General features: G+C 42.5%; 2 protein-coding genes across 13 annotated transcripts in view; one reads left to right on the forward strand and one right to left on the reverse strand.

Moving 5' to 3' along the window:
* CTNNA2 (catenin alpha 2) overlaps positions 1 to 24585 on the forward strand; it is a 1423217-nt gene that overhangs the window by 1050955 nt on the left and 347677 nt on the right. The gene's annotated exons all lie outside the window — the stretch shown is intronic.
* On the reverse strand, positions 8172 to 24499 carry LRRTM1 (leucine rich repeat transmembrane neuronal 1). Of its 2 annotated transcripts, none has more exons than XR_008650663.2 (2): positions 21669 to 23557; positions 8172 to 9008 (listed from the first exon to the last, which is right to left on the reverse strand). XR_008650663.2 is itself a non-coding variant. In XM_055240969.2 (2 exons), the coding sequence occupies exon 2, from the start codon at positions 23540 to 23542 to the stop codon at positions 21974 to 21976; it is 1569 nt and encodes a 522-aa protein (XP_055096944.1). In that variant the 5' UTR covers positions 23543 to 23601; positions 23875 to 24499; the 3' UTR covers positions 21601 to 21973. The 2 variants fall into 2 exon arrangements, 1 of the variants encoding a protein (XP_055096944.1); XM_055240969.2 differs by lacking the exon at positions 8172 to 9008 and adding an exon at positions 23875 to 24499 and having other exon boundaries at positions 21601 to 23601.

A 24585-nucleotide genomic window follows, 5' to 3' on the forward strand; every position in this document is an offset into this window, starting at 1 on the left:
TTTCAGCCCCGTGGCACTCAGCTTATGGGTGGGATGGCTCACCTTGGACCTTGTATAATCTTGTACTCGTCTTATACACCTTTTATTTTTTACCCCCGATATAGATTTGCAAAGGACTCTCAGATAATCTTCCACCCTTATCCAAGGCTTTGCTCTCTGCAGTTTCTGTTACCCACAGTCAAGGGTGGTCCAAAAATGTTACATGGAAAATTCCAGAAATAAACAACTCATAAGTTTTAAATTGTATGCTATTCTGAGGAATATGATGAAATCTTGCACTGTCCTGCTCAGTCCTGTCTGAGACATAAGTTACCCTTTTGCCCAGTGTATCCACATTGTGTATGCTCCCTACCTGTTACTGTATAGGAAAAAATACATGGTGCATGTAGGGTTTGACACTATCCATTGTTTCGGGCATCCACTGGGGGTCTTAGAATATACTCCTGCCAATAAGGGAGAGACTACTGTATTTCTGAAAGGCATTCAGTGAACACAAAATATTATTTCCTTTGGTGAGTTGATTTTCCCCCTTGGTCTATTTTTGAAATGCTGCAGGGAAACGCCATCATTTCTCTCTGCCTTCTCAAGAGAGCCGTAAAATGCTATTGGCTATTAGCTAAAATGCTGCCTCTTGGTTTCATTGATCTGAAGGGATTTGAGATCCCCAGGGTGACCAGAGATTAATTACACACAAATTATATTCAGAAATGTCCCTGGATACTTGCTCAGGATCCGTGTTGTTAGGGTGGTGCATTGTCAAGGCTTAGGCCAGGGTTATGAGCTCACTGGAAATTTAAAGACTAAGTCTCTTCAGCCTGTGGCATGCAGAAGTGACTCACTTCTGGAGGTGAAGTCCTTAGAGCTCATAAAAAGGTCAGCTTCTGAGGGTTTAATCTGGGATGCACAAGTTAGCTTTAAAGGGGGAGAACTTGAGAATAAGGGATTTAATCACTGAAACACGTCATTAAATGCTTTTAAGAAGTTGTTTTCTAAGGAGTGTACATTAGTGTCTGTGGATATAGTCAAAGGGTAATTTCTCCTTATGTCCTCCAAGCCTTCATACAAAAGCACCTCCTTTCAGTATGCATCTGTCTTTATTCCCTCTCTATTTAGGGCCCCAGGTTCTTACTTTTTTTCCCTTTATTATCTTCAGCTGGACTGACTTGAGAACTTGCATATGTGGTGTTAAATTCATGCAACTTCAGAAAAGATATATTGAAACAAATCAACACTATGAATTTTGCAGTTGTATAGTTGATTATAGTTTAAAAATTACTATTAATGAAATTTCTTTAATATAATACTAATAAATGAATACAAAATTATTATTGATAAAGGCTATATATTTTTTAAAAATTCTCTAGTATATATGGCTAGTGTAATATAACACAGTAAATTCTCTTATATTTTCAACATTTGAATGGAATAAAGAGAAGTAATTTTAAAGTTGGAAGATAATAGGTTTTTAGAAAGTTTTTTTTTTTAATTTTCACCTTGGAATAATAGAACCTGCATGTTCATCCGGCATTGTAGTAGGAAAAGCACTTAAGTGCAGCCTTCATAATGATGCTAGCAATTGTTTCTTAGGAAGTGATCCAGTGGATCTTGCTATCACTTTTCTTCTGGGAGTCTTCTATCAGCTAGTGATAGGTCACAGGGAAATGCCAATGGGTTCTGCCACACTAGAGTCTTAAGAAAGCCAGCTTAGACAAATCCCAAAACCTATGAACCACTTCTACATGAGTTATATTTTCATTCACTTCAAACCATTTCCCTATTATTTAAATGTTATTTATTTGCTGTTTTTTTTTTTAAGTTTAAAACTTACTTTTCTTGGGCAAATCAGATTTGTAGAATGAGAAAAGCGAGTACGTTGTTCCTTAGACGTGATTTTTTGATGGCCCTTGGCAAAAAATATGACAATGTAGGCCTGTCAAGTGAAATGTCTCATTACTTAGTTTTGGTAACATAGTACAACTCACATTTACTTCTCATTGTATAAAATTTCAATTTAAACAGAAGTAGATAGAATAATACAATGAGCTCTCCTATAGGTATTATCCAGCTGCAATAATATCAACCATGGGCAATCTTATTACATCTAAACCACTGCTCCCTGTCTCCTATTATTTTAAAGCAAATCTCAGATATATAATCTCATAGTAAATATGTATGTGTTTAACCAATAGTAGAAATGTACTTTTAAAATGTAGTCATGTGGCACAATTGTTAATCAAAACATCACCTGTTGCTTACTAGTTATGTCTTGCAATCTTAGAGCTGAGCAAGCTTCTCTAGATGAGTAGACCAGTGCCCATTTTAAAACCTGATTTAAAGGGCACTCCAGATGGTTCAAGTTTTTTTTTTTTTTTCAGAAAGAAGTAATAGGTAAATAATGGATATTAAAATGAGAAGATATTGCTCAAAATCAGGCAAAATATGGGCTAGTGGATCCTCAAGGTAATAAGCAAAGGAATGACAAGTTGCAATTTTTCTTTAAAAGGGAAGCAATTTTATAAGAATTAAATTAAAGAAGGCAGAAATTTGGAGATTGAAGGTAACATTTAAAAAGTCATGTAGGCTGAGCACGGTGGCTTATGCCTGTAATCCCAGCACTTTGGGAGGCCAAGGTGGGTGGATCACGAGATCAGGAGATCGAGACCATCCTGGCTAACACGGTGAAACCCCGTCTCTACTAAAAATACAAAAAATTAGCCGGGCGTCGTGGCAGGCGCCTATAGTCCCAGCTACTCGGGAGGCTGAGGCAGGAGAATGGTGCGAACCCAGGAGGCAGAGCTTGCAGTGAGCGGAGATCACGCCACTGCACTCCAGCCTGGGCAACAGAGCAAGACTCCATCTCAAAAAAAAAAAAAAAAAAAAAGAAAGAAACCAAGTTAAAAAGTCATGTAAATCAATAAAATTTAGGAAATAGGTAATTCTTTAGGACAAATAACTAGTTTTAATCATCAAATAAATTGCAAGAGGGGAGAAAAAGAGATGAGTGGTAATTGAAAGACACTTAAAAGACATTATCAACCAATGAGAGTATGAACCCTGTTTGGATTTTGACTCAAACAAACTAAAGGTCAGGGTGCAGGGAGGGGAGAGAATATCAGAGATGTTTGAACACTACCTGGATATTTGATAATATTAAGGAAATGCTGGTTTGAGGTGATGGATATGCTAATTACACTGATTTGATCATTACAAATTGTATATATGTATTGAAATACCTTTCTGTATAATTATTACATGTCAATTTAAAATATAAATTTAAAAAATAATCAAAGGACAAATAGCGAGATAGTATTGGTGTGTGAGACCTACATAAAAAGGGAGTAACCTCATATTAATAAATGCAACCTCAGAGATAGAACCTGAACATGTTTAAGTTTTCAGTAAGTATTGTTTGATAGGCTAGGGACTTACCCATTTTTCTGGCATTATTTCAATGGAAAGATGTCTCATGAGTTACAATAGATGATAACAGATTGGATATGCTTCTGGTTCACCCTCATGCAGCTGAGAGAAGCTGGAAAGAGTGCCCTTGTGCTCTCTTAGAACTGGAAGGACAGCTAGTCATGCAGGAAGAAGGGCCGTTCTCCAGCTACTGCATATGCTGAACATACAGGGAGTGGAAGAATAGAAGATGGAAGGGCAAAAGAAGGGTAAGGAAAGGAAGAGATAAGAAAGAAAGGGGATAGGAGGAGAGGGAGAAGGAGGAGGGAAAGAAAAGGGGGCTGACCACTCATAATTATTGAATGGTTAATTCTAGGCATCATGCCAAGTATTTGACTTGTATTATCTCAATTTCCTTGACCATGAACAATTAGTGTGAGTAGAATGATCCCATTCATGGCAATCCAAGTGGAAGAGATTCTGCCTTCTTTCTTCAGCAGCAGTGGCAGCAAGAAGCATTATACATTTAGCAGGACTACCCAAGTTCTCACTGGATTATTTTAATGCCTTAATAAAGATTTCATGTTTTAAAAGATGAGGATAGTAAATTAACAATTGAATGGAATTACTAGCTAATTTTTTGGAGGATAAGGGGCCCTAACTCTGGATGGTAAAATACCATCAGAAAACACTCTACTCCAAAGGCAGAAGTAGTCCCAACTTTCCTAGGCCAGTCAATTTTAAAGTAGTCAGTAAAGGAGTAAGATAAACAACTGTCAAGATTTTGCTTGTAGTTTTCAGCTCTGAGCCCTATCCAGAGCAGTTCTTCCAACTTTTGCTTCCCTTGACTGAGCCCAAAAAGGACAGAAGTGGTGGCCTTTTCTCTCTCCATCCTGATACACAGTGGTTCAAACCAGTTTCCTCTTCAGTGCTCTTAATGAAGAGCACTGAATGTGGTTCAATGAAGTTTTCTCTTCATTACTGGGTTTTTCCTCTACTATGAAGCCATCAGTTCCATCCCTCCCATGATCTCTGACATTCAATCACGTTTTTTTTTTTTTTTTTGCATCATCTCTGAGAATTCCTCAAATTCCTAATAGAGGCAGGGCAGGATTCGAACCTGTCCCCAGAGAAATGTCATTTTCCTTTTCTCCTTGGATATTCATTTGCCCCATCCTTTTAGCTTTCCACACATCCCTGTCTCTGTCCCACTCCGTCTAGAATTTTATCATATTGGTTAAGATGATTATGGTTGCATAGATAGATAATTCACTTTCCAATGGTTGAATAATAGTTGTTTATTACTCCACATGGCAATAGGTCTAGAGGTGGATCCCACCAGCTAGACTGTGGAGCACAGTGGAGTCTCTTTCCATTTTCTGCTCTGCTATCTCACTTAGTCCTAGTGTTTGTTCATTGCAAGAATCAGGAAGGTTGTCTGTAGGCCAAAAAGGAGGGGCTCTTTCTTCTAGACATCACTTTCTTTTTTTTTTTTTCTGGAAGTGAAATATTACTCTGAGGTTTCCAAGTAGATGTCCGTCCAGCTGCTCAGCCATGACCTGGCTTCATGGAAACTGGCAAAACCAGACCATGATGTTTTTAGCCTTTATCATGGCAGCAGACTGTCATCATGGATGAAGAAGGTAGGGAATGGCAATTGAGTAGATTGCCAGTAGCATCTACCACACTGGTATCTCTCTTATTGAATTTTCATTCTCGTTCATTCTCTAAGGAAGAGATTCTGCCCTCTTTCTTCAGCAGCAGTGGCAGCAAGAAGCATTATACATTCAGCGGGACTACCCATATTCTCACTGGATTATTTTAATGTCTTAATAAAAGTCAGTGTCATACTCAAATGTGTCCATCCCTGATGACAGTCAACTAACACTTTAAGATCAAGCCTGGGTGGCTTGACATTCTTACCTCAGGGTGATTTCTCTTTTCTTCCAGGGGATCCATGGAGAGGTGAATGGTCATCTTGCTTCTGGTCTTTGTACAAGGGTCATAGTCTGGGGACCAAGTCATTATTCCCAAAATGTTCCTTTATTTTGTCCCAGTGAGCCCACTGGATAAACAGATAAAACTCAGAGAAGCCAGGACTCCCAGTGGGAATGCAAATGAATGCCCTTCAGAGATGTTCATCAGATAATCAAAGTCTGATGTAGAATTAAATGGTCTCCTGACAGATGAGCCTTCAAATATGAATTGATACAGAATATCAGCAACATTTCAGCCACTGCTATTCACATGTTGTTAGACAGGCATGGCTTGTATGATAATAGTCACTGTAATGGGTATAAAATTCCCTGTACAACAAAGGTAAAAACATTTCACTTGCCTTTTTTTCTTTTCAAAATTGCATCTAATTCACTTGATGCTTCCTCTTACCAGGGAAGTTGACTGTCAATTTCCACAAAGATTTTCTTACCATGCCAACCCATCTTGATTATGCAGTGGTCCAGGCGGCCCAATATTGGTCCAGAACTCTCAGGAATGGTGCTCTGATCTTCAGGCCACCTGATTTCCACTTACCTGCTCATTGTCTATGTCCACATGGTCCCTTGAATGCAGGCAGAATTGCTGCTTTATGCTGTGTTTGGTTATTGAAGTCTCTTCTGTGGATAGACCCACTGGTGGCCATGACCTAGCCTCCTAAGGAGCCCTCAGTACCCATTCCCTTATGGAGTCTGCATGTCCAGCAACCTCCTTCAAGTACTTTCTTCTTTCCCCCCAACCCCATGAGATGATATTCTCCTCAGAGGGCCTTAGGAAACACTAGTCTGGACTCTGTTCTTTGTATGATGAGTGTAGGGGAAGGATATAAGAGTGGTGAGTTGTTTTCTCACTAACTCATCCTGTTATAGATAGGATACATTCCATATTGAAATGGAATAAAATTAGATTCTGGATTGTCCTGGTGATGAAGTAGCTACTTATAAAATATCAAATCATCACATGCTGTTGAGCATTTTGCTGGTGTGCTTAGCCAGTGCTTCCCTTTCACTTGCCTGCCTCCGTGCTCTTGCACATCCTGGATTGTGCTCCTGGGAAACCCTTTTCTTCCGCTCTGCATGTCAAATCCCACCCACTAACTAGACACAGTGTATAGTCCACCTTCTTCATCAAGCCCTACGAAACTTCTCACACATTCCCTGAATTGAGGAAACACTTTCCTTTTGCTGTATCATTGGAAGACTTTGCTACACCTGTGTTATAGTATTCATCCTGTTCCACCTTTGGTTGTCATTATACATGTGGACGTTGTACCCATTGTATTAGTATGTAAATCCTTTGAGAGGAGGGCTATGTTTTCTTCTTTGTGATTCATCTTCAGTCCCTAGAAACTAACTGAATTGAACTGATACAAATTAGTTGTCCCCTGACCATAAATAGTATATAACGGGACACAAAATATATAGACATGGGTACATAAGTAAATTAATGATATGAGCAATGAAAAGAGATGTCCTGAACAGTCCAGAGTTGATTGCTAAGGACAATGACTGTTCTAACACCTTCTGATGGTAAGAGGGCGGACCATGGTGAGCTGAGGGCGTCAAGAAAAGCCACATAGCTGTCTTTACAACTTGAGATGGATGTTGTGTCATCATGAAAATTTTACTGAGTAGAAAGAAAAGGAGAGGACAGGGAAGGCATAGAAATAAAAAGAATGATAGAAATGACTTAAGCATCTTTTGGTTATTTTGGGTACGTCAGGAAGACTACCATCTTCCCCCCTCTCGTGATACCTTATGTTTTCATCAGACTTTAAAACTTATAAACTGCTGTCACATATACTACTTTATATGATTCGTCTAGTGAGGTCCATAGACTGAATTTCATTCCATCGCAAATAACATTGTAAAGGAGATTCACTGTGTATAGTCAAAATGGACTCCATTGGTAATAGATATGCTTGGTACCAAAAGTAATGATGATGACGATGACACTGATGGTGACGATACTGATGATAGTAATCACACTTACTGAACACTCACTGTGTGCTCAACATGTGCAAAATGTTTTGCATATATTAGTACTAAACCTCCCAACACCTTGAAAGTCGAATTTTTAAGCCATCTCTAGATTAATAGGGATTGAGTCATTTGCTCTGCATCACACAGCTGTTGTTCGGTAGAACTGGGGCTCATATTGAAGTGTATTGTATTCCAAAGTCCAGTCATTTTTCATTCCCTAGAGCCCTAAAGGCTGACAAACATGACAAAGGGATGAGCACAGGTGTCATCTCATGATATGTGCTTAACTCACACCTTCGATAGTGTATGAATGTAATCTGCATTAACCAGCTCAAAGTTCAGCACCAGGTAAAGACATTGCATTTACTTAGTGCTTCATCTTATTTGCGAGTACATGTGGGCTTAGGCAATTACCTCCTTAGTTAATGACATAATTGCCTTTTCAAGATTTGATCTTGATACTCAAATCATCTCCCCGCTACCAACCCTATTTTTGTTGACACCTCAAAACCCATTTTTGGGCCTTTGTCCTTAGTTGCTGCCCAGGGTCTTCTGGTGATAGCATTCCAAGTGAGGGACATTCACCGAAAGTGAGGCAAACAGTTGAAACCCCATGGTCTCCTTAACACAGGGATTGAAAACCTCCAAGCGATCGCCAGAAATTTATGTTTGTTGTTAGAAAATTGCTTTGGGAAATGATGTGGATCAGAGAAGTAAATTTTCTGTCAAGATTAACTTTAGTAGTGAGCAAAGCAGAATTTGGGGGGAGAAAAAAAAGATCCCTAGATGTTTCATTACATTTGTATTAACATTCTTTAATATTTACCACACTCGTACTTTTTGAGCCAAACTGTCAGTGAAGGATTGAACTCCGGAGAAGATTCAGGAATTTCTCTGGAGAGGATACCTTCAGTCTCATTTTACAAACAGAAGCTGTTTATTACAGATGTGCTTCAAACAGCTGGCAGTTGTTGAAAGAATTAAGGTGAAAAATAAAATTCCTAAAAACCCCACCACACACAAACCAGGAATCCACTGCCTCTGGACTGGCCCAGATTCTTCAGCCTGTTTCCAGAAATTGCTGTTATGCAGTCTGCACAGACGGTGGAGTGCTTGGACTAGGAAGGGAGGGGAGGAAGCTTGGCAGGGCACCAGCTTGGAGCTCGATTTTTCTTCTTTTTTATTCCCCCCACAAAGAGCTGGGCCTGGTAGAAAATAAAACAAAAACAGATCCTTTTCCTCTCTCACATCTGCTTTCATCCCAGTTCTTTGGGGTTGGTGGCCCTGGATAAACCAGTGGAGCTCAGCAGGCTGCTTGCTGCTGAATGTGTTGCTGGATTTTGCTGCAGTTCAGTGCTGCTTGGCTGTGAGGTCCAAGAACACTGTTTCTCATGGGCTGACAGATATGGGACCACAGTAGTAGCCTTTGTGTGAGGGTTCAGAAAAACAACGCGTGCACTTTTAAGATGGGAGTAATATGATGCGATAAATGGTTAATTAAGCCGAGATGACTTCTTTCCCACCTTCTTCCAGAAGTCTCCATTTAAGCTCTTAGAAGATCTAGCAGGTATATGCTGCGGATGAGAGGTCTGCTCAGAGAAGGAGGACTGGGGACTGAATCTGTTGACAGAACTGGGAAGAACCATCATATTAAAATAAATAAATAAATAAAATGCAGTCACCTGAGGCAAGTGTCAAAGCATCTGTAGTGGCTAAGGGATCTTTGTAACTTCCCTCTTAACATTCCAGTTGCCATTGACTAACAGAGAGGGTGCTATTCTTCATCCTGTTTGCTAATTATTCTGCAATATTACTTGCCCTACTAATCTCTACCCCGGTTCTCTCCTCTTTAATTTTTATATAACCGATTTAGTATTCTCATTAAATAAACCTCTTAAATCCTATTCTTAGCTTCTGCTTCTAGGAACCAATTGCTCCTAATGCCATCCACATTTCCCCTGAGGCTGTTTTTATAAATATAACATGTCACTGTACTGTGGTGATGGGGCAGGGGTGGGACTAATGCTGATTGAGAATGTACTATTGGCCAGCAATTTGGCCAACTCAACGCACCTACTCTCTGATAATCTTCCTAAAAACCAGCAAGGCAGCCACTGATATGACCATTTTACAGGTGTGGACACCCAGGTTCACAGAGTCACACTAGTGACTGCCTAAGGCCACTTAGCCCACTGGGGTCAGACTGTGTTATATGGTAGGGAAAAAAGTCAACTGACAGGAGGGACTTCTTCCTAATAAGAAGGCAACAGTGTACTTGCCTCCCTGCTCCCTGCTACGGATGATGGAGTAATGAAGGACTTAATTCACAGCAGTGACCAAGAGCAGGAATTTAAATCCCTATGGAGGAGAGTTTGAAGGATACGGCCCTCAAAAGTCACTGTGTGTGAGGGGCCAACCACAGAGCTCGCATCCTCATCACTCTCCTCCCACTGCCTTAAATCTTTGCGTAGGACCTCACAGTTTTTGAAGTTCTGTCACTCACGTGATCTCATTTGATCCTTACCAGATCCTTGTGAAGCAGGCTGAGCAAGGATTGTTTTCTGAATTTTATAGACAAGGGAATTGAGGTCCAGAAAAGTGCTGATTTATCTAAGCCAGCAAATGGCAGAAGCTCTGTCTAATTAATTCCATGCCAGATAGTTTTTTAGTACATCATGAAGCCTCCAAATAAAGACAACTCTGGGTTGTGTTGAGTGCAGAAGGAGCTGATAAGACAAAGTCCCTCACATGAACCTGTCCAAATAGTCTCAGTCCTGGTTTTGAATACTGAAGTACCCAAACTTCCTTGACCTTCTCATTTCTTCCCCAGTGATTACCATGGGTAAGAAAAAAACAGCAAAAAGTAAAAGCATCATGGGAACCTCACCATGGTGAGGTTGGTGAGGTTCCCGTGATGCTTTTACTTTTTGCTGTTTTTTTTCTCCCACATGGTAATCATTATCTAGCTCAGTTTTTTCATTCTCCCACCGCCCCCCTTGAAAATACTATTTAGACATTTTTTTCCTAATTACTCCCCCTCCCTGAAATCTTAATACCACAGATATGTTGTATATCTTTTTATGTACTATATGTATATCTGTGCTTTACCCCAAAAATCAGTACAATTTATTTCACCCACATAAGAAACAATGTTTGCTCCCTCAGTGCCATTTTGCTCTTGTTGTGAATGCCTGGTGTAGCTCATAACTATGAATTCAGTAAAAAGAAAAGGAAGGAAGGATGGAGGGAGGGAAAGAAAAAATGAAGGGAGAGTAGAAAACAAACAAACAATAAAACAAACCAGCAATGACATAAAACACTAAACTGACGATGTCCTCAATTTCCCAACAGCTCTAGCACTCCCTGCTAGTATAGATTCAAGTATTGAGGTTTCACTATGGCCAAAGCATTGCCAATATTTCTGTCCAAAGCTGGGACACAGCATGCTTTAATCATTCTGTGAGTGAATCCCAAAGAACAAGATGTGGCTTGAAACACGTTCAACTTTTGTTATCTCAATTCCCTAGTTGCAAAAGACAATGTTCCCTCTGACCAAACATAGTTTTTCCTTGTGGGATTTAGTAGATCTCTAAAGACAACTGTAGTCTTTCCCTTGGGGGAAGTTCATCGCTTTGCCTGTTGATAAGTGATAGCAAAGGGGAATGCATGGAAAGTTACTCTTACCTTTATTTTCTCCTCCTTAACTTCATACCCTACCTAATAAATTGGAGAACTAGAAGGAAATTCAGAATTCACCACTACAGACATAAGAAAGAAAGGCCTGGACAGGTGGAACCGACTTGCTCAAGGGCCAGGAGCAAATTAGTGTCAAAGCTGGGACATGGAGTTTGCCTCTTGATACAAGACTTCCTCTGCCAGAAGAAAGGGTCAACCTCCGATGTGTACTTCATCATTTGTTAAATTTCCTTGAGCAGCATCCAACTATGGCTATGAGTACACACACAAAAAAGCTTCTTTAAGTAAACAACAGCAAATCTGCTTCAGCTGAAGATGTATGCTTAGTGTCCCGGGGGCCAGTATGATTTAATATGGCCAATATTAAATAAAAGTTTGGGAGTTGGATAACAGTTGCAAGCTGGGTAGCAGCTTTTCACCTCCAGGAATTGACTACAGATAGCAAACAGCTCAGATGTGGAAATGAGTTTTGCCACATCACCAGAAGGCCCATGTAGCTGGCCACTAGCCTTCAGCTCCTATGAACACTGGAAGATATGTGTGCACGAATGTGTGTGCACGTGGCCATGTGTATTCCAGGATCAGGTTCACCAGGACTGCCAGACCACAGTGGTAAAGGCAAGCCACTAAAGAACCAGGACAAAGTCAGTGAGTGGTGTATGGGCTAAGGCCTGGCCGGTTAGAAAGCTGGGAATGAAGCCATGTGTAGTCTTTGCAACTCCAGACTTCACTGCCTCCATATCCCTCTTTTAGGACCAGTGCTTTCAGGAATTCAGGTTTTTGAGTCTCATCCTATCACAGAAGAAAATGGTGACAGCCTAGCTTTGCAGGATGACAATCCTGGTTACACCCTGGTTCAACCCCTTCCTGGCTATGTGACCTTGTTCTGTTTATCTTTTATTTAGAAAACACTTATCTAGTACTTGCCATATCCCAGACACCATTCTAAGCACTTTATAAGGAATAACTCTTTCATTCTCAATAACAATGGGCTTAATTCTCATAACAACTCTATGTCCATTTTATAGATGAAGGAACTGAGGATCAGAAAGGTTAAATGCCTTGCCAAAGTCACTCAGCCAGAATTTGAACCCAAGGAATGTGTCTCCCTTGACACATCCTACCATGGTAAGTGACCTTGGGCAAGTTGTTGACCCCCCCAAACTCAGTTTACCTGTTTGTAAAGGGAGGATGCTAATACTACTCTGAACAAGGAGGGATGAAGGCTTTTTGCAGGGCTTAAATGAGAAAATCTTAAGGATTTAGCAGGTTGCCAGGCACCTAGCAAGTAAAATATATGATTAACACACCTATAGGTGGAGGTCACATTTCATAAATGGATCAGAAAGAAGTGGAGGCCTCTTCTGCATACTCTCATGGTGAGTCTGATAGGCTTATGCCAGCACAGTCCTCTTGAGAATGCCTCACCTTCACAGATGCAATCATTTATAAGTTAAATGGTTCTATTGTTCACTCCACAAATGTTGACTTAAGCTGTGAACAAGAAATGTTGTGCTACTTTGATTGAATGAGTTGAACAATATAATCAGAAGTTAAAAGCATCTGAGTGATGTGTTATCTTTAGTGGCATTTCAGTTATAATGTAGTTTCTCCTTTTCTTTCCTACAGCATGTTTGCTCTTTTTTTTTGTACCTTTATGATTTTTGAAGTAATATGCAAAAAAGATCAATGTGAAACACTCAAATAAAAAAATGGCCCAGACAGCAAAGCAGTGCTGCTACTTTCTGAGAAGTCCCATTATTTTTAGAATAAAAATTTAAAAAAATAAAAGAAACACAGTCTCAGTTGCAGGGAAATATAGATTTTCACCATAAATGCAATCACTATGGAACAGAGACAGTGAGGCAAAATAACAGAGTGAGTGGTTGTTCTGCAGCTGAGGGACAAATGACAGAATTGCCTTGGCCAGCTGAAGACAGATTGTTGCATTGTTCCATTAATTGTGTGTAACTTGGCTTTCCCAGACCTTTCTGTGGCAGACTAATCCAGCTCTGCGTGCTGCTGAGCCATCTCACTTTTACTGAAGGCTGCCTACAGTATCTCTGAGATAGACAGCCCTGCTACACATGGTTTGCAATATTGAGGGTTCTTCACTGAGGATAAATATACTGATGGTGAACACCTAAAAATATGTGATTTTTAAACAGGACTTTGGTTTAAGGAAGTAAAATATGACAGAAGTTCCAATCTTTATCCTGGCTTTACTTTAAGCCCCATAAACTGTTGACTAATCTGCTCCTGTAAGTGAGCATTCACTTGTGTTATTTCATTTAAGGGGAACAAGGTCGGACATCCCTGCCAAATGTATGCTACCCGTCTGTTTAAGTGCCTGAAATTCCAGCATCAGAGTGATTTCCTTTGGTTATTTCCCCCAAAGACCTTTGTTTAAGTTGCAAAAATCCCTGGAGTAGAATTATCACCACTCTACCGATCAGTGTCCTACTAGGATTTAGTGTTTACATTCTTGGAAGAACTGGTAGCAAATCTGTGGATGCAGTGGACTGAGTGGAAAGGGAATATTTTGGTGTTAGGGGTATTTGGAAAGAATTGATGCCTATTTGGCTGTCTCCTGGGTGTCATGGAGTCTCCTATGGCAAAGAAAAGAGTGTCAGGCTTGGGATTGGGGTGGAGACACAGAAGGACAGTGGTGAAACTATGATGTCAAACTTTGTAACTGCAGGACTTCAGTTGGAGGAGGTGTAGGAGCCTGTGTGCAATGGGTTTTCCAGGAATCCTCCTAAAGGAGTTATTGATTTGTATATTTTGAGCAGGACTAGCTTTACCTCATAATGACACAACCAGTCAGAGAAGGAAAGGAAGGTGGTAGAGGGCGAAGGACCCAGAATTTAGAAGAGACATTTCTCAGTGCCAGCCCAGCAGTAACAATGACCTTGGGCAAGCTACTGAACCTTTTCAGATTTGAGTCTTCTTGTCTTAAAAATGGGACAAGGTTATGTCTGCCTTGTGAAATTATTGGGAGAATAAAAACAAATATAAGAATAATTCTAAACAGCACTTTGTAAACTACAGAGTGCTCAGAGACTAATTCTAAGTACACCGATACTTGCACGTCTTTCTTCTATCAGTGCTGCCAGATGGAGTCAATGGCAGGGAGGTGGGAAGGTGACTCCCTTCTCCCTGCCATGGAGCCCAGGTAACCTGACCCCATGGAGCCCTGACCCCATGGAGCCCAGGCACCAGCCAACCATGTATTTTTAAAGAGCTGCAGTCAGATTTTTGGATCTTGTAGATTGCTGAGCTGTCCATGCTGTGAGTAGGCGACCCTCTAGCTCAGTGCTTCTCAGCTTTGGCTGAACTTTGGAATCACCTGGGAAGCTTAAAAATAATAATAATTCTCCTCACCAAGGCCACACCCCAGACCAGGTAACTCACAATCTCTTGAGGGTGGGGTCAAGGAGTCAGTATTTATTGAGGCTCCCAAGAGGTTCCAGTGTGCAGCCAGGGTTGACAAGCACTCTCCTAGCTGAGCAATAGAGAAATAAGATGCACCTAGAGAATGAATTCTTTCTTCTCCTAACATGAGGGAAAATAACTTTGCAACATTACACCGAGAACAGACAAATAGCTAACCTGGTGGACCAGAGTAAAGAAATGATTGAAAAGGATTGAGGAGTCAGTGTAATCACAGCTACTTATGATAACTTGAGTGGCATAAAACACAGATCTTGAAACTCTCTCCTCTTCCTCTCTTTTTCTTTTTTCTTTGTTTTGTTTTGTTCTCTCTTCTCTCATCTCCTTCCCCCACCTTGCCTTTTTTCTTCTCAATCTCTCGTTCTCTCTCTTTCCCTCCCATCCCATACCCCATTTTACGAGAAAGGTCTCTCAATTCCTAATATCCATTGTGGCCACTTACAATGTAGTATGTCATTTTGAGAGTCCTGACTGAACAAATTTTTTTTTTTTTTTGTGGGTAGGGGGCTACTTCACAGCACATCCCTGTGTCTCACGTCTCATGTGCAGGTGAGTGTGTGTGTCCTCTCTAGGATTCCCTTTCAACTCTTCCTGCACATTCTAAAAAACTGATTCTCCCACCCACACATGCCTGAGCTTTCTCATCTTCTCCTCTGTTTTCCACCATGTCCACCTACCTCTCTGAAGCCCCTGACTCCCAGTGAATTTTTTTTAACCTATATCTGCTCATTCATATTCAGGCAAGCCTGATGAATCAGAATGTCTGGAGGAATAGGAATTCAGGGGAATTTTAATTTTCTGGTTAAGTGACACTCTGTTGAAAACAACTTTTGTTTCAAGTTTTATTGTGGGGAAAAAATGGCAAAATAGAAGCCCCAAACTGGAAAGGTTCTTAGGGAATACCTAGAAGAATCCTTCTAAAAGTAGACACAGAGACCAATTGCAGTAAGATGATGAACAGATGATCCCAGGCATGTAAATGACAGTTACTGTGTCTAAAGATGATGACTCCTGATTTCTAGACCCTATTTCTTCCAGAGCACTTACTTGACCTACCCTGCAGAAATGTTATGATTAACCAGAACCAAATGTGAATTATATTCTTTTAAGTGAATTCTCTAGTTCCTTATAATTTCATCTGCCCATGAACCTCACTCATCTGTGTTGCCTGTCTGTCCCCAGATGGATTTCAGTTTGCAATTCTTGTATCTCTAGACTATCCTGTTTCTAAGGACTGAGATCATTTCCCTAAATATGTCCACCCGACTCACCAGACTGAGCACATTGATTTTTTTCTAGCTTATTTTTTTTTTTAGTTTTTTAAAATTATTGCAAGTACATAGTACATGCATAAATTTATGGGGTACATGAGATATTTTGATAGAGGCATGCAATGTGTAATAATTGCATCATGGAAAATGAGGTATCTATCACCTCAAGCATTTATTTTTTAGCACACTGATTTTTAAAATAGAGGTTCATCACCACCTCACATACATTACAGTCTTGGTTGGGGAAGAAGGCACAGGCTGGTGAATTGGATTTGTTCAGACTGCAGAACCCCTCCTGGAAGGAATATCAAGTTTCTCATTTTCCTTCTTGTTAATTAAATCTCCACTGTTAAGTTGATTTTTTTTTCCTGTTTCCTAAATGAGGTATTGCTAAAGAAAAAGTGGGTCAATTGAGGGTTCTGACTAGTTTTGTCCTAGTTAATTTAAGTTTTGCCATATGTTCTTTGAGAAGCATGTGTTAAAGGCCCTTTTGCTGATTATCAACGAACCTAAGGGCTTTTAATTTAGATTTCCAGTTACCTGGCAAGAGAAAGACCTAAAGGGAATAAGTCTAGGTAAATCTAAAGCTAACTCAGAAGTAAGACCACTCCATGCAAAGCTGAAGCACAGCATGATGCTTTAGATAGCACCATTACTTTCTGTTGTGGAGCAGGGTTTTTCAACTTCAGCACTCTTGACATTTTAGGTCAAATAATTATTCGATGTGGGGGATGTCCCTTGCTTGTAGGATGTTTCACAGTATCCAGACATCTACCCACGGGATACCAGTAACACCATCTCACCCATTCATAAAAATTTAAAATGTCTCCAGACACAAACAAGTAAATGTCCACTGGGTGGCAAATTTGCCCCTGGTTGAGAACCACTACCATAGACACATGATCCATTTAATCACTAAGGAAGAAATGCAGATGAATCCCTAACAATAACATATGGATGCCTATACTTTACTCTGAGTCTAAAATCCTATTTTAAGGGGTTGGACTGAATGTACTGACCATTTCTTCTCCTGGAACCCTGGAGAAGTCTCCTCTATTGGCAGAGTCCTGCATTGCCCAATTACGAGTGACCAGAGCAAACAAGTCATGGCCAGAATTCCTAGATTTGAGCATTGTGCCCATGGCATTCAACAAGAATGTGTTGAGCATGTATCCTGTTCCCAGTCTAGTTCTAGGATCTTTGTTAGGTATAGGAGTGGAGGGGCAACCATTCAAGGAATAAAGAAACAGGGTGTAGTGAAAAGGCCACCAAGTCAATTAGCACATCATAGTGCTTCCAATAACTAGCTGGGTGACTTTGCACAATGTACCTGACCTCCGTAAGCCTCAGGTTCTTCATGTGAAGATAAGGTTGCTAGCACCTCCCTCACTTATTGTGATCTTGATAAAGGCACCATACCAGTGACCGCTCAGTAAATTGTATTTCTCCATCTCATTTATATCTTTGTCTAAACCGTAAGAATGCAATTGCCAGGCCCTTCACTTTCAGTTAAAAAAGCAAAGGTCTTCAGAAATTGTGTCCAGTTGAGCAAGACCAGGAGATGGTGCCCAATCAGAAGTAAGAATTTGGCCTCCTGAATCCCAGAAAAGAAAAAAAAAATCAGAGTAGAGCATTATTTAATGGAAAAATATGTTTCTTAACCCTGAGGTGGAAAATACTCTCAAAAAATATATTCCCATTTGCTGGCTCTTCCCACTAGACAGCAGGTTACACTCTGCTGTGGCATAAGGAGCCCAGAAGTTCCCCAGCCTGCAAAGCATCTACCTACTCATTAACTAATGCCTGAAAATACCATCAGCCATATCAGTCCTTTATATCTTAACTGTCACTGATTTTATCAGATCTTTTCCTGAATAAAAGTTTGATTATGAAGAAGAAAGTATTGAATAAAAGTTTGATTATGAAGAAGAAAGTATTAGGGTAATTAGTGCTAGAAGGTAGTTACATAATGGTCACCTGCCTGTGTGTATATATATATATATATATATATACACACACACATATGTGTGTGCATGTTTGTGTGTGTGCTGTTATATATACAGAGATAGATTGAGAGGTAGGAGTGTGTGTATATATTTCAGGAGCGCATTTAATGTTCATATTCTAGCTAATTCCTTTTTTTTTTTGACATTCTAAACCTATCTCAAAACATATTTCAGAAGCGCATTTAATGGTCAGATGCTAGCTAATTCCTTTTTATTTGACATTCTGTCAATGGCAGACCCAAATCAGCCAACATCACCACTCATCTAGAGGAGATAATTTATGTTTATTTTGACTACCCTGAAACATTATGACACTCTTGCTCCAAAACAGATATAATTTCTGGTTATTTGATAATTTTCTCTGTGAGAGGGTTGTGTGATGATGTTCCTTCTACCATCTCATGTGATCCCTCAATGCCCTGTTCTACTGGGCCATGTCAGATAGACTAGGCATCAAACTTGCTGACAAGCCGACTAAAATAAACTGGAAACACAAGTGGCCCCTAATCCTGCCAGAGATCTGTGTGTACTTGCTTGGAAAACTTGGGAGGAATAACAAGTGGCATTTGCCCCTCTGATTACTTACACTTACTCATAAATGTGTTGTTGATGCTAAATCATACCAAATGTCTGCCTTCTTGAAGGCAGAGAGAAAAGGTAGGGAACTCATACTTTGATGAGTTCAGAAGAATATTTTTAAATGGTTGAGAAAACTATTTCCCTTTACTGGAATAACCTTTTCTTTGCGACGGCAACTTTGTAGTCTTGGGAGTATGGGCTGCATTGTGGGTAGGTGGTCTCAACTATTAATATCAAGGCTAAGATCTGAGCATCAGGGACTGCCTATTTTTTTTCTGAGTGCAGCAAAGGACAGATCTCATTTAACCTGCTTCCTCTGGTCCAACCTAAAAAACTACTAGGGCTAAGACTGGTGTGAGCGTGTCATTTGTCATGTGAAAAGACATTTTTTCTGTATAAATATTCGAAAAACCTCAATGCCACTGCTGAACTTTAATCAGCTGGGAAGGTACTGCAAATGGAGGGTCAATCCATCACAATGCCCAGGACCAGACGTGAATTGTGGCCTTAAGTTCTTTTCAGATAGCACAGGATAATGAGATTAGCACCCTCTGTGGGAAGAATAAAAAACAGGTGCTACACCTTTAAAAATTAGATTCTCTTTTAAATGCTTAGGAGTTTGCTTAGAGGGGTCAGAGCAAGTTTCTTGAAGCTTAAAGATTAATTAGTTTGAGAAAGAAAAGATTTCAAGTGTTACAAAACCTTAGTTAAAACTACCACTTTCCCTTATTCCTGCCGTTTTCCCCCACCTCCCCCCACCAATCTCCAGAGCTAGAGGCACACGGGCATGAAATGATGTGAGCTAAATTCCTGTTTGTGTAGACAACATTTGCTTGCCTACAAAGACACACAACGTGGAAACATACAGACACACATAAAGTAAGAACATAGCTTTCTATGGTCATCATTTGCTCTTAAGCTCCCAGATTGCAGATTCCTCTTTCCAGTGGTTCTTCATGAAATGTGTATGGACTTAAGATCTTCTACATACATGATGTTTAATCATGGGCAGGGTGGGGGGAGTAGCATAAAACAAAGCACGATTATTCTCTCTCTTTCTTATGGCCACCTTGAAACAAGAAGAGTGAAAGATAAAAATGTCTTGGGGATAGGAGATAACCTACAGTTTCCAATATTCAGATTTCTAGAGGGTAGGAGGGGACTTGTGGTTCTGATGCTTGCCAGAAAGGTTTTGCTTCTGAAAGCTTTCCCTATAAGCACACCCACACAGCTCTTTAATGCACCAAGCCAGAGCAGCTTTGGGCACTGGATTCCTGTAGCCTTCCTATGAGATGGTTAAGTTCACAGAATCCAAGGAGCCCTCCTTCAGTTGCTACAATCTTTTTTTTCTAAAAAAGGTATGCCGTCTTCTAGAGGAGGTCGCTTTAGTGGGGTTTTAAGTAAGGCACATCCCTGAGAGAATCTTTTTCCTGCTACCCCTGCTCTCAGAGTGGTATGCTATTTAGAAAGGCAAACACAAATGATTATGCTTAAATTCAAAACCCCCTCCTCAAAGTTATCAAACAAAGCACCTCTCTTCTAGAACGCTAACAGTCTGAATGGGTGTTGTGTGCATGATGTGTGTCATAATGCCACGTTTTAATTATAAATAAAGCAAGATGAAGTTTCCTGGCCAGGAAAAATGAGCTGGGGTGTTGGGGTGTTTGTGTGTGTGTGTGTGTGTGTAAGAAGCTGTCTCCCAGGGCTTAACATCTTGAAAGACATTTGCAAAATATTTTTCTTGAAAGAGACTCTTAGAAATACTATTTTTAGGCATACTGGTTTCTCCATAGGTAGAAGAGAAACCTACCACCAACCCTTAGCTTAAGGAAACCTTCTGGTGATACCATTCTGCATTTCAAAAAGCTGGTTTTGCCTCCTAAGATTGGTAGCTGGAGACATTTGCATTTTGGGGGATGGTAGTGTGTGGTTCCCCATCCCCCCATCCCTCTTCCTGCTATTTGGACTTCTGTCTCTCAAAAAAAGGAAAAATAAAAACAGAAAGATGCAACTCTTTAGTGTCAGTTAGGGAAGAGAAAGACTTACGGACGTGGGCTACATTGGTTCAGCATCTGTCATCCATGACAGTTTATTTCAATCATACATTTGCTTAAATTGTCATCTGATGAAGGAGCCCTCCGTCCAATGCACACAGCCTTCCCCTTCCCTTCTCCGCACCCACCAACTGCCACTACCACCACCTCCTCACTTTAGTTCAATAGAAACTGAAATCTCAATGATGGACCTGGAAACCTATGAGGGGTGAGAAGGAGCAATCATCAATCTCAACACAGAAAAAAGAAATAGGGAAAGCAAGCATTACACAAAAGGGCAATCTGAGAAGAGGCAGCTTTTCTGTCCTAGGTTAACAAATTATTCCCATCTCAGAAATATGCAAACACAGGATCAAATGATTATCTTCTCCCACTCTCCCCACCCCATCATTGCTCTGTCACCTCTGCCCCTAAAGTCTCTTGCTACAAGTCATTACCCTGCAGGCATTCATCCTGAGGTAGGTTTTTCTCCTCATTCCCCATAGAAACTAGGAATGTGCTGTCACTGGGAGCCTAAGCTTGCTGCAGTCTTAGCAATGTGCTCCAGAAGCACAGCTTTCAGCCCTGAACATCGGGATTCTGCCTCCTTCCCCTCAGCCAGACCAAAGAGAGCAGTGAGCTGAGGGGTTCCCTTTAACAGGGGGTACAAGAAGGGCACAAATGCTATGAAGTCTGGTGAATCACAGACTCAGGAGAATTAAGAACAGGTGGCATTTGGGGATGAGATTTTGAGTTGATTTGAAAGATGGTTACATTAAGTGCAAAAATGTTTCATGTTCCTAGGAGAAACTGTCTGGCATTGCCTTTTAAAAATCATTTGCAATGCTCTCTGCTTTAAAGGCTGAGTAAGGGTGCCCAGTCCTCAGTCCACCTCTCAGTTGCCTGAAGGTGGTTAGATTGCACTGTCCCTGCCCCAGTAATAGAAAGGGTCTTGCTGTTTTTCTTTTTCTAGTCCTTACACATGTGGAGTAAATTAACACAAATCATTAATCTGATAAGCTTTCTTTGCCCTTCTTTAAAATTTCAAATTGAATCTGACTACGTTGCTCCTGGATTTTCCTTCTGGCCCCTGGACAACTCCCCTCCCCACCCACCAAGGAAATTTTAACTGTTGCTTTTCTTGTAACACAGTTAACAATTCATTTAGGTTACACCAGTCTGTAAAAACTGTAAATGCTATTTTATTTTAAACATTTTAGTTTACAAAAAAAAAAAAAAATCAATGATTGGTACCTTTTTTACACTCTCAGATTCCTGAATATGGACAGATCTTCAAAGGGAGGAAGGAGTTCTCATATGAAATTTAAGATAGACTGTCCTGAAGGTTGTGGGGTGGGTTTTTTGTTGTGTTTTAATTCGTTTTTGTTTTTAAGACACAATAAAGCTAAAATGTCAAGTCTCTGGGAGAGATCCCCTTAAAGTTTCAGTCAAGGAGCATATCAGAGCACAGACAAGGAGACCCCAGCCTGGTGCCCGCCGGCCCGTCCCGGCTGCCCAGGCGTATTTGGTAGCGCATGGGTTGAGAGCCACTGGGACAATCACACCTCGCATTCCCTCGCGGGCTGCTGGTGGCAGGTACACGAGCCATACTCGTTGATGATCACCAGGGCTCCCTCAATGTGGTTCGGTTTGTAATCAACGTAGTATTCCTGGGCAGACATGGCAGCCATCTGATGCATGGTCTGTTTCTGCTTTTGCTTCCTGCGCTGCGTGACAAAGCACTGTCTGAGCTGCCTGAGGCTGGCTGGGAAACACTTCCAGGATACGTAGAGCACCAGGACCACGATGAGGAAGGAGAAGATGAGGGCCATGGTGCCCGTGACCACCTTGTGAATCTGCACGGCGTTCTCGGCGTGCTCGCCGCCTGGAAGAGCCACGGTGGCAGGCTCGAATGTGCCGTCGTGCTGCCCCTCCCCGCCGTCCGCAAGCGTGGTGGCCGAGCTGGCAGGGGGCCCCAGATCACTGCGGTTGGTGACGGCCGAGAGCAGGTGGCCGCTGGTGGGCTCGGCCCCATCCTCGCACAGGTGGAAGGCGTACACGGCGTCCAGGACGTCCTCGCCCTGTGCGTACTCCGGGCTGGCGCACTGCAAGTTGCCATCGTAGCGCCCCTGGAAGTTGCTGAGCCACGAGGCTAGGGCACACACGTTGCGCCCGCAGTCCCACAGGTTCCCGGCCAGGGTGATGCTTGTCAGGGACTTCCAAGAGTTGAGGATCCGGGGCTCGATGTAGGTGAGGCGGTTGGAGTCCAGCTGCAGGGACTGCAGGTGCGGCACGGTCTCGAACACATGGGGCTCCATGTACTCGATCTCGTTGCCCGACAAGTCCATTTTCTCCAGATTCCAAACCCAGTCAAGCGAGCTGACCACAATGGCCACCTTGTTCCTCCGCAGGCAGAGCGAGTGCAGGGAGATGAGGCGCGGGAAGTGGGCGAAGTTCACCTTCACCAAGTCGTTGTGCTCGAGGTGCAGCTCGGTGAGCTTAAACAAGCCGGCGAAAGAGTTGCGCGCCAGACTCTTGAGCTGATTGTATCCGATGTCGAGAAACTTGAGGCTGCGGCAGTCCTGGAAGATGCGCACGGGCACAAACTGGATGGCGTTGGCCCGCATATGCAGCGTGGTGAGCTTCCGCAGCCCGTGGAAGAGGTCGGGCGCGAGCGCCTGCAGCTTGTTGTACGAGAGGTCCACGCTGCGCAGGTTGGGCATGGGCCGGAAGGTGGTGTTGGGCAGTTGGGTGATCTGGTTGGAACTCAGCGTGAGTTCCTTAACTCGGCGCAGTTTCTGAAAGGCGTCCCCCTGCACCGAGCAGATGTGATTGTGATCCAGATAGAGCCACGTGAGCTGCATTAACCCCGTGAACTGGCCGGCGCGCAGCTCCGAGAGGCTGTTGTAGCGCAGGGACAAGCCCAGCAGGCCGGACAGGTTGTGGGGCGCCTCGGTGAGGTTGAGCGCCTCGCAGTACAGCAGCCGCCCCTCGCACCGGCACAGCTGCGGGCACCCGCTGGGGGCGGCGGGCAGCATCTGAAAGCAGGCCCCCAGCAGACACAAGACCACCCCCGAGGGCCTCCTCAGCAGCCAGTATAGACAGAGACCGAGCAGCAGGAAATCCATTAGCGAGAATCTTTCCAGAGAGACTGGAGAATGTCCATTGGAAGCGCTCGGTCAGAAATCTACATCATATTTTATTCCGAGGGAGGGGAAGCGGGGGAGGGGGAGAAAAGGGCAAAAAATCAAATAAATACATAGAAATAAAGAAGGACCCCCCTCCCCAAAAACCACACGTTCACCTCTAAGCATGCAGAAAGCTGGGCAGCATAGAAAGTTCACAGCCACGGAAAGATCAAAGAGATGGTGATTTGGTCCATGTTAGATGCTGCAGCAAAGAAAAGGGAGGAAAAAAAAAATCTTCGGGAAAGAATTTAATTAAAAAGTGTCTTACCCACCCTTTTCCAGAGAGTGACAACCTCCATTCAGCTGCTCCCTTTGTGTGCAGGCTAATTATATGCAGGGCGAGAGAAGACCCCTCTGTGTTTCCGAGGCAGCCCCGGTCCGCGGCCGGCGGATCTGGCAGGCGCACAATGTCTCACTTTGCTGCTCGGCTCGGGGCTGCAAGGGCGGCCGGCGAGGCGGGGAGGCGACTTCTAGGACCCGCAAGTTTCCCAACTACGTGCCGGAGCCCGAGCTTCGCCTTCCTGCCGCCTTCCTTTCCCTCTGCAGTTCGGACTGTGACGTTGTGGGGGAAAAAAACTCCAAACTCGGGGCTCGCGACTCCCCAGGATTTGACAGTCTGGTTAATGTCCGTCATTGGAAACGACCACTGACCGGCGCCACCTTTTACTCCGCGGAGACAGCCTGCCATTCGCGCCCCGGCCAGCTGCAGAGAGCGGGCTCACTCATGCTTTGCGGGCGGCAGGCGGCGGGCGGCGGGCGGTGGGGAGGTGCGGGCGGCGGCGCGGGGAGCGGCGAGCGGCGCCCGGGCTCCTTCCCTCCACCAGGCAATGTGCGGCGCGAGCTTGCACAGGCACCTACTGCTCACTGAGTGTCGTAAGCTGCTCACGGATTGTGCGTCTTCCCCGAGCACCTCAGACATGGGCAGATTTAAAAGGGGTGGGCATAAAACCAACATTTTACCGAACCACTAAAGTAATATATGT

Source organism: Symphalangus syndactylus, chromosome 14 (genome assembly GCF_028878055.3).
Source record: "Symphalangus syndactylus isolate Jambi chromosome 14, NHGRI_mSymSyn1-v2.1_pri, whole genome shotgun sequence".
In the NCBI taxonomy this organism is placed as follows: Eukaryota; Metazoa; Chordata; class Mammalia; order Primates; family Hylobatidae; genus Symphalangus; species Symphalangus syndactylus.